This window comes from Triturus cristatus, chromosome 4_1, assembly GCF_964204655.1.
Source record: "Triturus cristatus chromosome 4_1, aTriCri1.1, whole genome shotgun sequence".
In the NCBI taxonomy this organism is placed as follows: domain Eukaryota; kingdom Metazoa; phylum Chordata; class Amphibia; order Caudata; family Salamandridae; genus Triturus; species Triturus cristatus.
In genome coordinates this window covers 73,223,896-73,240,514 of record NC_140585.1, presented here as the reverse complement: position 1 = coordinate 73,240,514, position 16,619 = coordinate 73,223,896, and the positions used below count along the sequence as shown (strand labels likewise).

The 16,619-nt window shown below is 50.1% G+C and overlaps 1 protein-coding gene across 1 annotated transcript in view; it reads left to right on the top strand.

Moving 5' to 3' along the window:
• The window catches only part of POLD4 (DNA polymerase delta 4, accessory subunit), a 201,267-nt gene extending 187,057 nt beyond the window's left edge, over positions 1-14,210 (top strand). The window contains exons 3-5 of the mRNA XM_085651626.1: positions 86-199; positions 4,516-4,627; positions 13,490-14,210. Coding sequence (XP_085507752.1) covers positions 86-199; positions 4,516-4,627; positions 13,490-13,514 — 251 coding nt within the window. The 3' untranslated portion in view covers positions 13,515-14,210. The remainder of the gene's footprint in view (positions 1-85; positions 200-4,515; positions 4,628-13,489) is intronic.
• The last annotated feature ends 2,409 nt before the right edge of the window (positions 14,211-16,619 follow it).

Sequence of the window (16,619 nt, the reverse complement as noted above, 5' to 3'; positions counted from 1 at the left end):
ACCCTTCTATTACAGTAAGTAGTGTGAGTTGAAGGCAGCTGTACAGAATCATAACAATGCTGACTCCAGATATCTTGCCTTCTAGGAAGAGTCCAAAGCCTGCCACAGAGTAGACCAGTGGCATCCACGCCTAATGAGGAGCTGGCGCTTGAGAGACTGAGGAGCTTCGATCTCGAGTGGCGATACGGACCGTGTACTGGTGAGTAGTTGCGGAAAAGATACCCTTGATTCGACCCTCGTTTCCAGCCGGCTGGATGAGGCGTAAATTTGACTACCCACTTTGTCTGGCGAGATACAAGTTTTTAGGGAAGGTCATTGCATTCACATAGTGCCCACCTCATTTTCAATCTTTTGTTCTCCTCTTTTCTCTATCCTGGTCTTTCCTTTGTATCTCTACTGTCCCTTGTCTATGCCTTGATGCAGTGTGAAGGGGATATACAGCAAAAAAGAAGAATCCAGCATAACACACCAAAATGGCTCTTAACGCTGGTCACTCCTTCCTCGTGCATGAATAGCCAGCGATTTATATTGCGATTTGCACTGAAGGAACATTAGGGAATCGAACCACAAGGAGATGAAGTGATTTGTCCTGGATCACCATAAGTGGTCATGTCCCACTAGTGACAGTTTTATATAATAGACCACACTTTCTTCTGCATACACTTTCATTTTTAAACAGCTATGTCTCATATAAAGGGACATAGCTCTTAAAGCAGATTTTTGAAAAACAGGATTAATGCAACAGAGCCCCGTACTGGGATGGAATGCTGCCCAGAGTCATTACCAATAATCAAGATCTATTCAATGGCTTGCATCCATCACTTTTTGTATTTCAAAGCCAGACACCAGGCATGATCAATTAATCCATCAATCAGGAGTTTGTATAGCACAGCTACTCACCCGTGAGGGTTCAATGTTCTGAGTAGGGGGGAGGGCGGTGCTGCTGATCCATCTGGGTGAGGAGGTTCAGTCGCAGAGCCAGGTCTTGAGATCCTTCCTGAATTAGGTCAGCAACGGAGATTGCCTGAGGTGGAGGGGCAGGGTGTTCCAGGTCTTGGCAGCGAGGTAGGAGAAGGATCTTCCTCCGGTTTCTTGTCTTGTGGCTCCATGGGACGGTGGCCAGGGAAGTTGGGCGGAGCAAAGTTGTCTGGTGGGTATGTGGAATGAGAGGCGGCTGTACTGATATGCTGGTCCTACGTCATGGAGAGCTTTGAAGGCATGTGTGAGGAGCTTGAAGGGAATTCTCTTGTTGACTGGGAGCCAGTGGAGTAATTGAAGGTGTTTGGGATGGGGTTTGCGGCGGGGGATGTTGAGGACCAGTCTGGCTGCGGCGTTTTGAACATTCTGTAGTTTTCTGGGTGATGCCGGCATAGAGTACATTGCCATAGTCAAGTATGCTGGTGATGAGTGTATGGTTGACCGTCTTTCTGGATTCTGTGGGAAACATATGAATGTCTAGCGTGTGGAAGCAGGATGAGGATACGGCTTTGATATGCCGGTTCATAGTGAGTGAGGAGTCCAGTATGATGCCGAGGTTATGTGCATGGTCCTTGGGGGTAGGAGAGGTTCCCAGTGCAGCTGGCCACCAGGAGTCGTCCCAGGATGAGTACTTCTATCTTGTGTAAGTTGACCTTGAGGCAGCTATCTTTCATTCAATCATCCCGCTGTGAAAGTTGATTCTGATGAGTGTGGTTTCGTTGGTGAGGGAGATGATTAGCTGGCTGTCAGCGTAGAAGACGATGTTGAGTCCGTGATTTCTGATGATGGCCGCGAGGGGGGCCATGTAGACGCTGAAGAGGGTGAGGCTCAGGGAGGATCCCTGGGGCACTCCGCAGCTGGTCTCTGTAGGTTCTTAGAGGAATGGAGGAAGTCTGACTTGCTGTGTTCGGCCGTTAAGGAAGGAGTGGATCCAGTCCAGGGCCTTGTTGCGGAGTTAGGTAATACAGGTGCGATGGGAGGCTGTATCGAAGGCAACCGAGGGGTCCAGTAGGATCAGGGCTGCGGTTTCGCCTTGGTTGAGGAGGGAGCGGATGTTGTCGGCGAGGAGTGCGGTCTCGGTGCTGTGGTTGCTTCAGAAGTCGGATTGGGAGATGTCCAGGAAGTGGTACTTTTGGATGAACTCGCGGAGTTGGGCTTGATGGCCTTCTCAATGACCTCGGGTGGGAAGGTGAGGACGGAGATTGGTCTGAAGTTCTTGAGGTCAGTCGGGTCAGCGGATGGTTTCTTCAGCAGGAGGTTGATCTCGGCATGTTTCAAGTTGTCAGGGAAGGTGGCGGTTTCGATGGAGCAGTTGATGGTGTGCGAAGCTGCTGGGTAATAGAGGTGGATGTTCTATGGAAGTTGTGATATGGGCAAGGCTCTGATGGGGCTCCGGAGTGGATGCTCTTCATGGTCTTGAGTGTGTCATCTGTGGTGAGCGGAGTCCAGTTGAGAAGGATCTTTTTGAGTGTGGCGTGGTTGCGTGCGGTGGTGACCCGGGTTGTGGCAGGGTCTTAGGGCATAGAGTCCTTGAGTGTAGCTTGTGAAATATGGCAATTTTAGTCTCTGACTTTAAAGCACAACAGTAATATGGTAAATCTGTGTGATTTCATATAATGCATACTGTATTTGTACTTAGAAATAGTAACAAATGAAAAGTCTGTGTGTTTTTTGCATAGATTTACCCTTTTGGATCAAGGGCAGCAGATATGGCACAAAAGTGATTCATTGAAATGCTTGAATTAAACCAAACCCCTGCCAATTACTTTGGTGTTTTAATTTAATCATTTTATACATTTAGCATGTATGTGCTTCCCAGAGAGTGACCAACCACATGGGCTTTGAGCTGCAGTGGTTCTCCTCTTTGTGTAAGGGACTCCAACAGATCCCCCACCTTCCCGCTGCCGCAGAGGGGTTTTTCAAAGGGTCATTCATAGGCCCTCTCAATGCACCTCCTCCATTGTGGACATTGTCTCCTCCTTCAGCTTTTCCTACCACTTTGAAGCTGATGACAAATCAATCTTCTGCCTTCCTACCCCATCCTCCTACTTCTGATCAAATGTATCTGATGGCTTGGCTCCAGTCCAGCACTGGCCGGCCATCAGATCTTTTAGGTTAAACTCCTCCAAGGCTACGTTCCTTTATAGTCCATCCTCTCCTCACCCTTCTCCCCAACTAGCTCGAGCTTGACTTCTAGACTTTCTTCTCCTCACTGGCAGTCTCAGCTTTCCCTTCAACCCATGAAAGTGCATGGAATCACTTATCGCTCCCATTGCAGTACATCACCAAGTGGGCCTGATTGTAAGAAAAATATATGCCGATATCTCTAGTTCCGTACTACCAAGGCAGTCTGAATTCACTAATAAATTAGTTTATTGTAAAAGTCTGCTTGTGGCCCCCTCAACAGTCTTTTATTTCCACTGGACAAAGTTGTCTAAATACCACCACGGACTACCTTGCCAACGTGCTGTACGACTGTTCTCTCATCAGGAAGCTGCGTCACTGAGAACTTGTTGTCCACTCTGAAATCTCCTTTTGTAACATCCTGATCTGGATCTTTCATCTTAACGACCTATTTTAACTCACTTAACTTGTCATGGTGTAGACTGAGATCTACTGTGCTTGGTAATGGTGTAGGCTGAGATCTACTCTACCTGTAATGGTATGGACTGAGATCTACTGTGCTTGTAATGGTGTAGATAGAGAAAAACTGTGCTTGTAATGCATGGACTGAGATCTACTGTGTTTGCAATGGTGTAGGCTGAGATCTGTTGTGCTTGTAATGCTGTAAGCTGAGGTTTAATGGACTTAACATGGTGTAGGCTGAGATCTATTGTGCTTGTAATGGTGTAAGCTGAGCTTTAATGGACTTAACATGGTGTAGGCTGAGACCTATTGTGCTTGTAATGGTGTAAGCTGAGGTTTAATGGACTTAACATGGCGTAGGCTGAGATCTACTGTGCTTGTAATAGTATAGACTGAGGTCTACTGTACTTGTAAAATGGTGTAGACTGAGATCTACTGTGCTGTTAATGGTGTAGACTGACATCTACTGTGCTTTTTATGGTGTAGGATGAGATCTACTGTGCTTGTTATGGTGTAGACTGAGGTCTATTGTGCTTGTAATGGTGTGGACTGAGATCTACTGTGTTTGTAGTTGTGTAAACTGAGAACTACTTTGTAATGGTGTGACTACTGTGTCTGTATTGCTGTTAACTCTGATCCACTGTGTTTGTAAAAGCGTAGAATGAGATTTCATTTGTATGGCTTTCGTTTGATGTACTATATCAATTTCTGTGTAAATGGATCTCCTATTGGCTAAGCTCAAAGTGGGAAGGGATCCCTTCCCCAGTTTGTGGCTAGGAGAACGCTGGCCGCAAAGTGGACTTAACACATTGTGCATTGCCTGCTGGTGGCAAGACTAGATCTGTTGCTACACACACCACTTTTACTACCATCCCTACAGCTCCCTGATGTGCCCTTGTGTGTATGGTTGGAATAGGGGTACACTCACCTTTTTATGCCATCTCTCAATAGGGATCACACGCCTGGAGCGGTGGGAGAGAGCCGAGTTTCTTGGGCTGCAGCCTCCCAAGGCAATCAGAGACCTTGTGCTGAAACATGGCGATGATCCAAGATTTGTGAACAGGTGAGCTCAGTATCCTAAAGCGGAGACCAGGGCTGGCGATCCTCAACCTTCCATGCTCCTCTGGAAAAGGGTAGTCTCTTGGGGTTCGACCCAACTTCACTGCCAGAGGAGCATGTGTAGAAGATCATTCCATGATTCAGCCCCATTAGTGGAGGTGTGTTGGCTGTTGTGTCTGTTTCTTTGTTTCATGGATAGACCCATTGGTACACTTTGTGCGCACGACACAGGTTTTCCAGATCTGAAAGAAACACGTTAGTTAGATTCCTTACCTTAGAATATCCCCAGGCGTCAGGCTGGATCCGGAAAGATTTTTTGTCAGCAATACCCTTGCGCGTTGCTAGGCGTCGTCTGCGGCTCCGCGTCCGTCGTCGGCGTGATGACGTCATCGGAGTACTTAGACGCCGCCCTCGCGCGCTGACGTCAGTTCTTCTTTTTTCCGCGTCAGTAAGCGCAGATCCGGGAAGAGCATACCCTTTAGTCACTTTTTGACTAACTTTTTGGACTTTTTTGGTCTCTTCTTTCGAGTCGACCTCGACTCCTGGTGCCGGTAGGGATGCCCGGTTTGAAGCCGTGTGACGCCTGTCACCGACTTATGTCGGTTACGGATCACCACCGTCGGTGTCTCTACTGCCTTGGGGCCGACCATGATGACCAGTCGTGCCCCGACTGCCGGGCCTTGACCTCGAAGGCTAGGCGGGAGCGGCCTCACAAGCTCCTCGAGATCCGGCAGTCGGCTCCACGCCGCTCGAGGTCCTGGTCGTGGAGCAGAAGTCATCACCGCACGTCGGGTTCGAAGTACTCGCATTCAGGTAAGTCAAGGCACAGTAAGAAGAAGTCGAAGAAGCGGCATCGCTCTTCTGACTCCCCTCGCCGGTCGCGCGACTCGGCTGAGGGCTCAGGTGGCACCACACGCGCGGCTCCGTCGGAGCCGCAGGAGTCGCATCCGGCCCCATACCCTCCGGTCCCTGGGCCTAATGCGACTCCGGGCGAGATCTGGGACTTCCTCGTGGCCATGAGGAGTCTCGCTCCGCCGTCGAGACCTGCCGACGTGCCTTCGGGCCCCATAGGCCCGACTGGGAGGCCTAGCGAGCCGGCGGCTTCGGCCCCGGCGCCGTCGTCGACTTCGGTGCGACGCCGCAGGCCCCTGTGGGATCCAGGCCTGGATCCCGTTTGACACCGGTTGACCTTACGACCCCTCCGTCTACCAGGAGACGGATGACGTGGACGACTGGGAGGGGTCTGAGGACCCTCTGGCACAGCAGTGACAGTTTAGGCAGGATTGGGCAGACGGCTGGGGGATGCCAGTGGTCTCGACACTTCGCCTGACACTGGCTTCATCTCTCCTCCCTCCGTGGCTACGGAGGATGGTGCAACCTATTCTGTGGTGCTGCGCAGGGCATGAGCACCTGGTCCAAGCCCTCCACAGTCACTCCTGTGGACTGGAACGTGGCCCGGTGCCATCGCCCTGCTCCGGGCGACCCCAGCTTTCTGTCAGTGCACCCCACCCCTGAGAGTCTGGTTATCCAGGCCTCTACGACCCAGACCGCCTTCCCGTCCGCTCCTCCGGATCAGGAATCCAAAAGGTTGGAACAGTTTGGGAAGAAACTGTTTTCCTCCCTCAGTTTGGGGTTGCGGTCCATTAATACCGCGTGCCTTTTGGACCGTTACACCCACTCCTTATGGGATATGGTGTCGGTCGTGCTACCCCAGTGTCCGGAGGAGGCCCGGACACGGCTCGCCCAGGCTCTTGCTGAAGTGCGGGATGCAGCACGGTACTCCATTCGATGTGGGCTTGGGACCACGGACTCGCTAGGTAGGGCAATTGCGATGACGGTGGCGATTCGTCGCCACGCCTGGCTGAGCTCCACGAATTTCTCCGGGGATGTCCAGAGCACACTCATGGACATGCCCTTCGATGGCCGTCGCCTTTTTGGCGACAAAGCGGATAGTGCGCTGGAGCACTTTAAGGACTCCAGGGCTACGGCCAAGTCCTTGGGCCTCTCGGCCCACGCCCGCAAACTTCCGCTTCTCGCCCCATTCGTGGTCAAGGAAGGGGCGCCCCCGCACATCCGTCTAGCCACAGGCCGCAGAACCAGCCTCAACGCGGTCGCGGACGTGGATTCCTCCGAGGCGGAGCAGGGGGACAGAGAGCCGGTCAGCCCACATCTGCTCACGCAGCATCTGCCTCAAAGCCTTCCTAGTCCGAGCTTTCATGCCCATTCCACGCCAGTGGGAGGCAGAGTTCACCATCACCTGCTCCACTGGTGTACCATCACATTGGACAGGTGGGTGCTGCAAATCGTCCGAAGGGGCTACTCCCTCCCCTTCGAGGTGACCCCTCCAGCCATGCCACCGCATGTCGGGGGATCACTTGCAACTTCTGCAGGAGAAAGTTACGGCCCTCTTGGCCAAGGGGCCCATCGAGCGCGTGCCTGACCCAGAAGTAGGTTGGGGTTGTTACTCCCACTACTTTCAGGTTCCCAAGACGGGCAAAGGGGGCCTACGCCCTATCTTGGACGTCAGGATCGTCAACGCCTTCCTCCGGAAGGAGAAGTTCAAGATGCTCTCCTTAGCTCAGGTTCTGGCTGCCCTAGACCCTGGAGACTTGGTGGTGGCGTTGGACGTGCAGGACGCGTATTTCCACATCCCCGTCCTGCCAGCCCACCGGCGTTGCCTGCAGTTCACGGTAGGCCAAGAGCACTTTCAGTTTACAGTGCTCCCCTTCGGCCTCACCAGTGCCCCTCGGGTGTTCACGAAAGTGATGGCGGTGGTCGCAGCTCATTTGCGCAGATTAGGGGTTCCAGTCTTCCCCTATCTCGATGACTGGTTGTTAAAGGCGGGCTCGCCCCAGGCAGTCGTCTCCCACCTCCAGACTACGGCCGGCCTCCTGTATTTGCTGGGGTTCTCCATCAACGTGCCGAAGTCGCATCTGAGTCCTCCCAGAAGCTTCTTTTCATTGGAGCGGTTCTGGACTCTGCGCTGTTTTGGGTCTATCCTCGAGAACAGCGGGTTCGGGATATTCAGGCTCTGATTCCGATCTTTCAGCCTTTATCCCGAGTTTCGGTCAGTATGGTCCTGCGGCTGCTGGGTCTAATGGCCTCCTGCATCCTGCTGGTACATCACGCCAGGTGGCGGATGCAGGCTCTGCAGTGGGACCTGAAGTAACAATGGGCTCAACATCGGGGCAACCTGTCCGACCACGTCCTGATCTCGGAGGGCGATTGGGTCAGTGGCAGATCCCTCTCCCTACCCCAACCGGAGCACGTAGTGGTGACGGATGCGTCCCTGCTGGGATGGGGGGAGATCAGAGGCCTCTGGTCTCCGGCGGAGTCCCGGCTCCATATCAAGCTATTGGAGCTACGGGCGATCCGGCTTGCACTGAAGGCATTCCTTCCCTCTGTACGGGGTAGTATAGTGCAGGTGTTCACGGACAACACCACCGCCATGTGGTATTGCAACAAACAGGGCGGGGTGGGGTCGTGGACCCTTTGTCAGGAGGCTCTGCGTCTCTGGACATGGCTGAAACACCAGGGCATCACCCTGGTGGTTCAACACCTGGCGGGCTCTCTGAACGCCAGGGCGGACGAACTCAGTCGCCGGTGCATGATGGATCACGAATGGCGTCTGAACTCAGACATGGCGCAGGGCCTCTTTCGGCAATGAGGAGAGCCTTGGTTAGATCTATTCGCCACCGAAGAGAACGCGCAATGTCATCAGTTCTGCGTGTTGGAATTTCCAAGGCGGCACTCGCTCGGAGACGCTTTTCGGCGCAAGTGGCATTGTGGTCTGTTATACGCCTTTCCGCCTATACCACTTCTGCCCAGAGTACTGAAGAAGATCAGGCACGACCGGGCCCAAGTCATCCTTGTGGCTCCGGATTGGGCATGAAGATACTGGTATCCCGAGCTACTCAGTCTGTCAATCGATCCCCCGATTTGGCTACCTCTTCAGGAGGACCTTCTGTCGCAGCAGCAGGGGACGGTCCTCCACCCGAACCTGTCCAGCCTCCACCTCCATGCGTGGAGATTGAGCGGCGGCAGTTGATGCTATTTGACTTGCCTCCTGAAGTCTGTGATGTCATTCTGGCAGCCAGGCGTCCCTCCACTAAAACGGTATACGCCTACTGGTGGAACAAATTTGTGGCATGGTGCACAGCAAAGGCTGTGGATCCCCTTTCCGCCCCTCTTTCTGAAGTTCTCCTCTTTCTTCTTTCCCTGGCCCAGCAGGGCTCTGTTCTGGGCACCCTCAAGGGATATCTTTCAGCTGTTTCTGCCTTCTTACAGCTTCCTGATCAGCCTTCTCTTTTGAAGTCCCCTGTTGTTGCTAGATTCTTTAAAGGCATTACTCACATGTTTCCTCCTGTCCCTTTCGTAATGCCTCAGTGGGACTTGAACCTGGTGTTAACCTATCTAATGTGCGCTCCTTTTGAGCCACTTCATAATTGTCCTCTTCGTCTTCTGACTCTTAAGACGGCTTTCCTGGTTGCCATCACCTCTGCCAGAAGAGTGAGTGAGCTCCAGGCTCTTTCTTCTAAACCTCCTTTCCTCTCTGTCCATCCGGACAAGGTTGTTCTCAGGACTCGTCCTTCCTTTCTCATTAAGGTGGTTACTGCCTTTCACATTGACCAGTCTGTTACATTGCCCACCTTCTTTCTGCCTCCGCATCCCTCGAAAGAGGAAGAGAGGCTCCACCGTCTGGACCCAAAACGTGCGCTCTCCTTCTATCTGGAAACAGTTCCGGGTGGACGACCAACTCTTCGTTGGCTACGTGGGCGCTAAGAAGGAGCGGGCGGTGCACAAGCGAACCATCTCTCGGTGGGTCGTTTTGTGCATTAAGGCCTGTTATTCTTTGGCTAAGAAGGAACCTCCTGTGGGGCTGAGGGCCCATTCCACTCGGGCCACAGCGGCTACTACTGCCCTGGGACGGGGAGTCCCTCTGTAGGACATTTGTCAGGTAGCAACGTGGGCCTCGCTGCACACGTTTGCCAAGCATTACTGCCTGGACAGCCAAGTCCGGAGAGACGGCTTCTTTGGCCGTTCCGTTCTCCAGGACTTTCTGGTGTGATCTTGGTTCGCAGACCTACCACCGGGGTTGGTATTGCTGGGGTATCTATTCTAAGGTAAGGAATCTAACTAACGAGTTTCTTTCAAATGAACAAGTTACTTACCTTTGCTAACGATATATCTGTAAGAAACATTAGTTAGTTAGATTCCTTACCGCCCCACCCATCCTCCCTGTTCTGCGAACTGATATCTAGGGTTAAGGTCATCCCTTTCAAGGCCCTAGATTCATGGCACCAGTGTCGGTTTCTTGCATGGCTCTGCGTTCCTGGCACGGGAAGCTATGTACAAGAGCTCACGTCAGCACGCGAGGGCGGTGTCTAAGTACTCTGACGACGTCATCCCGGCGATCACGACTCTGACGACGGACGCGGAACCGCAGACGACGCCTAGCGACGCGCAAGGGTATTGCTGACGAAAAATCTTTCCGGATCCAGCCTGACGCCTGGGGATATTCTAAGGTAAGGTATCTAACTAACTAATGTTTCTTACAGATATATCGTTACCGAAGGTAAGTAACTTGTTCTTCAGGCTTACCCAATGAGGGTCTGGAAGAGGAGGATGCGTTCATGTGTGTGTACGTATGTGAGTTGGTGTGTGTTTTAAAAATGAAAATAATGTAAAAAAAATCAATATAGCTAAGCCTCCTTAATGTACTGTTTCGGAAGAGGTTGGTTCACTCAAGATTCTATTTCTTGTCATTTTGAAACCTAAGCAGTAGCCGAAATTCTGTGCGGTCTCAGTACACGACTATCTCCAAACACAATTAGCTTCCATTTCAATCATATTCTGTTTCTGTAGGATGAAGAGGTGAGACAAACCGGTAAAAGTGTTATACCACTGTACTCAGTACGACAGATTTCCAGTCGTCTCCCTGTGGTTATCAATTGGGTGTCAAAAGGCACTGGCAACATTAATGTCTCTGAAGTTCATGGGCTCTTATGAAGGGGGCATGTATGCCTTCCACAAGGGAGGACCCCGGATTGGGATAACATCTGAAGGTGGAGAGAATGCTTCGTAATATTGCCTACCAGATGCTTTTTAGGTCGAGCCTAGTGGCAGCGCTGCGAGGCATGCAGTAGTCTTCTATGCTGTGTAAGCCTCCTCTTCTCTCCGCTCATACTTTTCATTGGCTTGTATCATTGTCCTTGGTAAATGCTGGCTTCCGATTCATTATGAGGCTTGTTAGTCCCTCCTTGTTACAGCGTTGTCGCCATTTGTTACCACCCATGACAACTGGACTTACTTGGCTCGTTACATGGTCGGCTTTATCTAGGGGGTCAGCACTATTTTGTTTATGGGCACTTATGGGGACAATGGCGGATGCTATTTTATTGTATTTGAATCCTGAGCGCGGAGCTTTTGGGTCCGGGACACCGCGCTCTGTTTATTTTTTTTATTTTTTTTAACTTTCATAATGAGCACAGTGCCTGCTTCAGGGACACCGTGCTCGGTTTCTTATTTTTTACTTTCATAATTAGCACAGTGCCCGCTTCAGGGACACCGTGCTCGGTTTCTTTTTTTTTTAATCTTTAACACTGAGCGCAGCGTCCGCTTCAAGGACACCGTGCTCAGTGATAAAGTAAAAAAACAAGCATTTACAATGCAATAGGTCTCGCAATTACATTATTTTGAGCTATTAACATTGTAAATGACTTTGTTTTATATATTGTTTTTCTTTTGTAAAACATAAATAAAAGGCATTGAAATTTAGAATGCAAATAGTCAAAAGTTTTGTAAGTGCAAAACCTATTGCATTGCATTTACATGAGTGTGAGATTGTCCTTCAAATTGGCAGGTATGTGTTTATTAATTTAGATATCATGTTGTTTATAGAGCGGTGGCGACTTAGCACTTTACCCTGTGCATGTTCTGTTTCCACCTTAAAAGAGTGGACAATGTATATGCACCAGTGAGTGCATGTCTAGTGAGACTTGCAATCCAGCCGAGGCGGGAAGTGGCGCCTCTGTTTATTGTGTACGTGACAGCCTGTAAAGCGTATGCCATGTCTGCAGGAAGAGAAACGCTTTCACTTTCAAGTAAAAATAAGCTGATTCCATTCAGTACATATCTGAAGGAGACACACTGGACGCGTTATATACAGGGGCTAAACTTGTGCGGGCTGTGCACAAGGTAGAGTGGCAGCTTTACTCAGTTTACGGTTGTTGTGGACCAGCTGGGGTGCAGCCTGGAGGACTTTTTTTCCTCAGCGCAATGCAGACTGGCGCAATGACTCACTTTTTGAACATGCTTTCCATGCTCTTGATCTGCTTCCTGCTGAACTCCTTGAACTCGGTGTTAGGGTTGAGGACCCGCAAACTCGGCTGCTGCTGCTCGCCTAACCCCTTGTTCAGGTCGTTGCATCGCTGCAACTTAGCGCTGAACTCCGGTCCAGCACTTGGCGCGGGCTCCCCGTTCTGCCGCTCCGACTCTGGTTCTCCGCCATTCCCGAGTCCCGGAGGCACTCCGCCGCATTCCTCCACCTTCAGCCTCCGATTCAGCTTGGAAGCCAGCTCATCAGTAGCCATGGCTGAATGCGGAGGATCAACACTTGTTGCTGTCGATGACACCTGTAGCTCGTGCATTGAGCCGAACACGAAAACAACTGCCAGCCAGCCCGAGCTGTAAATAACAGGAAAGGACAGTGTGGCGTAAGACGCCACGCGCTGAAGCCACACGCCCAGTCTGCAGTGGTGTGTAGCATTAAAAAATATATATATTTAAAGTTAAATCAAGCGTGGGCGTGCGCGCAAAAGTGCTGAGATCGCCAGAGAAGAGAAGAGATGCTGCGGGTGCAAATCAGCTGTCTGAAAGAGACGTCGTGAGCGTGCACATGGGCTGTCCGGGCGCCATGTGCACATGCAGTGCACATGTCCTGTCCTGCCGCTTCAGCTAACGCCGCCATACGCGTTCACAGCTGATGTCTTTCAAGCGCGTGCACCTATCCTGTCCCGCATCGCAAAGCAAGTCAGCGACAATAGATCTCGCTAGCGAGCAGCTTCGCTGCGTCGCTAGGCGAGACCTAAAAAAGAAAAGAAACCGAGCACGGTGTCCTTGAAGCGGCGCCGCACTCAGTTTTAAACTTAAACAAGCGTTTGCAATGCAATGGAGCTCGCATTTAACGGGAGTTTAAGCGATTGGCATTGTAAATGACTATGCCTTTTATTTATGTTTTAAAAAACAAAAGTAATAGGCATTGTCATTTACAATGCCAATCGCTTAAACTCGCATAAATGTGAAACCTATTGCATTGCAAATGCTTGTTTTAACTAGTAAAGACTCGAAGCAGCTACATTGTACACTTTGTCCAGTCCGAACAGGTCTATATAGATCTTCTGATAGGTCGACATGCAAGTTGTAAGGTGTCACCGCAGACCTAGGAGTGACAGATGAATTCCCTTATGCTCCTGGTTATGTTGAAAGAAGGGGTCATCCTACGTTATGAAACAGAGTATATGTCAGAAACAGCGAGTGAGCGCGGCTAAGACTAAGGAGCGGCAATTAAACGCCGGCCTTTAGACAACCTAGGTTATGTCCAGGGACTATAACCACCCAGCACCTCCCACCTCCATCAGGCACAATCAGTTCTCTTTGGACCCCCAGAATCGTGGATAGAGCCTAAGAATATCACCTGGGTACTGAAAAGATTGTTCCATACTGTTTTCTCAAGACTTATTATTGGAACAAAATTGGGTCCGCACGTTTAGCAAATGTTTTCAAACTTATGTTTTTATAAGTTAATCACTTCTATGGGCTCACTGTCAGTAAATTAACCCCTGCTCTTCCAATTCTTTCCTTGCAGTCTTTGGAGCGACTATCCTCTCTAGGACCATGCCACCTTGGATGTCTCGGTATTTGGGAACTCCGAGAGGACTCCACTCTGTTGAAAAAAAAGTTAATGTTAATATCAGTTTATATTATTTGACAAAATGTTTTAAAGAGTTTTATATTTTTTAAACATATAACCCTTTGTCTTGGTTCAATCATTTTTATGTTTCAAAATTAACATTATGTTTCCGCGGGTCCTGCTTTTTGAGATATTCTCTGTCAAGTCACATTTTAAATAGTCATGCCCTGTTTGGAAAGAGACCGGAAGTCGATGCATGTATGCAAGTTTAGGGTGACTTGTGTAGGTATCAGGTCAGAGGCCGAATTTAGAAAGAGGGAATGTGAGCTGAGAGTCAACCCTGCTCGAGGGTCTAAGGAGAATTTAGGATAGAATATGAGCTGAAATACAATACTGTACATGTGTCTGTGCATGCCTGTGACCTCACTTCCTGTCAGCTGCTGGGTGACTAGACTTTGAATGTAAGGGTGGGAGGGTGTTTATAGAAACAGGAAGTGATGTCAAGGTTGACACTTTAAAAGGTAGCCTAAGTTGAAAGTACTTTTCGTTTTTTAATTACTACGAAAAATGTATTTCACCGTTATGCCTTCACTGCAGAAAAGCCTGTTTTGCGTTTTATTTTCACTTGCTGAAATAGAATGTAGAACTTGAAAAATAAAAACCTATTTTTACAGTGTGCAGAGCTTACATGTGTCTGTAAAATGAAACTGTGTAAGGTAAGGATGAAATGACTGTCAGTGTGAAAGGACGAATGGGGGATTCTTAGACATATAAGAATCTGGACGTAAGCTGACCAGAAGGGAAACAGGAGGGCCATGAAGCTTTATTAAAGGGAGGAGGTGGGTCAGCTGAGGAGCGTCATACCCAGCGGTACCTTCGAATGACGTCGACAACAGGTGTCACAAGCACGGCAGTGAGAGCATGGTACACGTGGATCATAGCAGCACCGACTCACGTGTGTGGGAGAGTCGCAGCGCCACCGCTGCGCACTTCACAGCGCCCCCCTAGACACTATGGGGCAGATTTATGAGCCCCTTGCGCCACTTTTGCGTCACTTTTTCCATGTTAAAAGTGACGCAAAAGTGGCGCAAGGGGCTCATAAATCTGCCCCTATGGGGCGCATCTATAGGGGATAAGTGTAGGGCAGCGCCGCAAGTCTTTTTACTGCGCTGCCCTTCGCCAATGTGAAAGGGCACGAATGACCCGTATTTATGAAAGACAGTGCATTCCTGTGCTTTCCCCCAGCGCTGGCGCACAATGTGCTGCCCAGCGCCAACGAAGGCACCCTTGCACCAAAGTGCAAGGATGCCGCCATTGCAGACAGGATTGTTTTGTGCAGCAAAGGGCAGCTTCCTGCACAAAAACAATCCAGAGAAGCGTTTTCCTCATTCTACGTGTGCTGCGTAATATATGCAGCACGCATAGAAAGAGGGAAAAGAAGAGGAGAAATACAAATATTTCTCCTTTTTACGCCTGCTTTTGGCGTAAGGTTTTGGCGCTTCCCCAGGTTTACGTGATTAAGTAAATCTGGGGCAGCATCAACACCCATGGGTGTTGCGTGGGAAAATCCGCTGCGACGGCCGTGGAACGCTTTGCGGCCGCAGAGTAAGGCAGTGCAGCTTGCGCTGCTTTGTCTTACTCCATATCGATGAGGCCATTCAACGCCGCGCAGAGTGGCTTTGCGCAGCCTCGTCGATATGATTGAGAGGTTTGCGCTGCCGGAGCGCCAGAAAACGTGACGCTCCAGCGGCGCAAGCCTCCCATAAATAATGCATTATGATATAGCATTCATTAATAACGTGGGTCTTCAACTCTGTCCTAAAATTGGAGAAGTCTTGGGGCGGTCCTGATAGACACTAGGATGCTGCTTCAGGTCCTGGAGCATAGACTGAAACGGCCTGCTGCCTTGTGTATATGTTTTGCACTTCTTAGTTTGAATTCTGATGGTGTCCTGGCTTGGGTGTGCGGAGCGCTACCAGAGAGGTGAGCATGCTGAAAGATAAGGGAGCGTGCGGGTTACAATGGCTTTGTAAATGATGATGCTGGGTTTGGAGATGCTGTGGGCAAGCAGGGGCAGGCAATGGAGCTCCATTAGGATGGGGCAATGTGATCATATTTATTCAGGCCTTGGGTGAGACGTGCGGCAGCATACAGGTGCCCTTAGGGGGCGTCACTGTGGGGTTTGGGAAGCCATGTAGTAAGGCGCTCCGGTGACAGTACAAGGGCTTGAACAGCAGTTCTGAAGTTTCTCTTTCTTTAGAAGAGAGAGCTGGAACCAGGCCATCTTTGTGTGTGCCCGAAGGGTGAGATTGGTGTCCAGCGTGAGGCCAGGTGACTTGGCATTCAGTGAAAGTTAGGATTCACAGTCGTCAAAGCTCATGTCATTGAGCCAGGTTTGTAGTGTTACTTGTTTGTTATTCTTGGCAAATAACAGGATTTCCTAGATGTGCTTGAGGTCTGGATGATGTGCAGATCGTACCAGGGGCATTGGATGCCTGTAGCAGAGGAGACTTTTGAATAGAATTGTGCATGATCAGCATATTGGTGAATCACACTACTGTTACCTGTGAGTAGAGCAACAAGTTGCTCCATCTAGAGTTTGTGGATCGCAGGGATCAATATATAACCCTGGTGGGCTCCACAGGCGAAAGGGATCTTGAGGGACATACTGGTGCCCATGCGAACCAACTGATGTTGGTTGAAAAGGTAGGAGGAGAACCAGTTAAGGACACTGCTGGTGAATCCCATTCAAGTCCCTAGGGAGCGTATGAGGGTGGGATGGTCGACTATGTTGAAGGCAGCTGAAAAGTCTAGCAATATCAGGAGGCAAGGGTCGTCTTCATCTGTGATTAGGAGGGCAGTGTCTGTGATGTGTGAGGTCGTGGTTTCTGTGCTGAAGCCTGGCTAGTAGTCAAGTAGGAGTTGGTTAGCATTAATGTGATCTTGGAGCTGAACATGGTTTGCTTTTTCTATCATTTTCCTGATGTCATTGTGTTAAGCTGCTCCATCAGCCATCGAACTGTCAGAAGAAGAGGACATATCATACAGGTGGGACTGTTGAACTTTCAGCGTTTTAAGCAAGCCT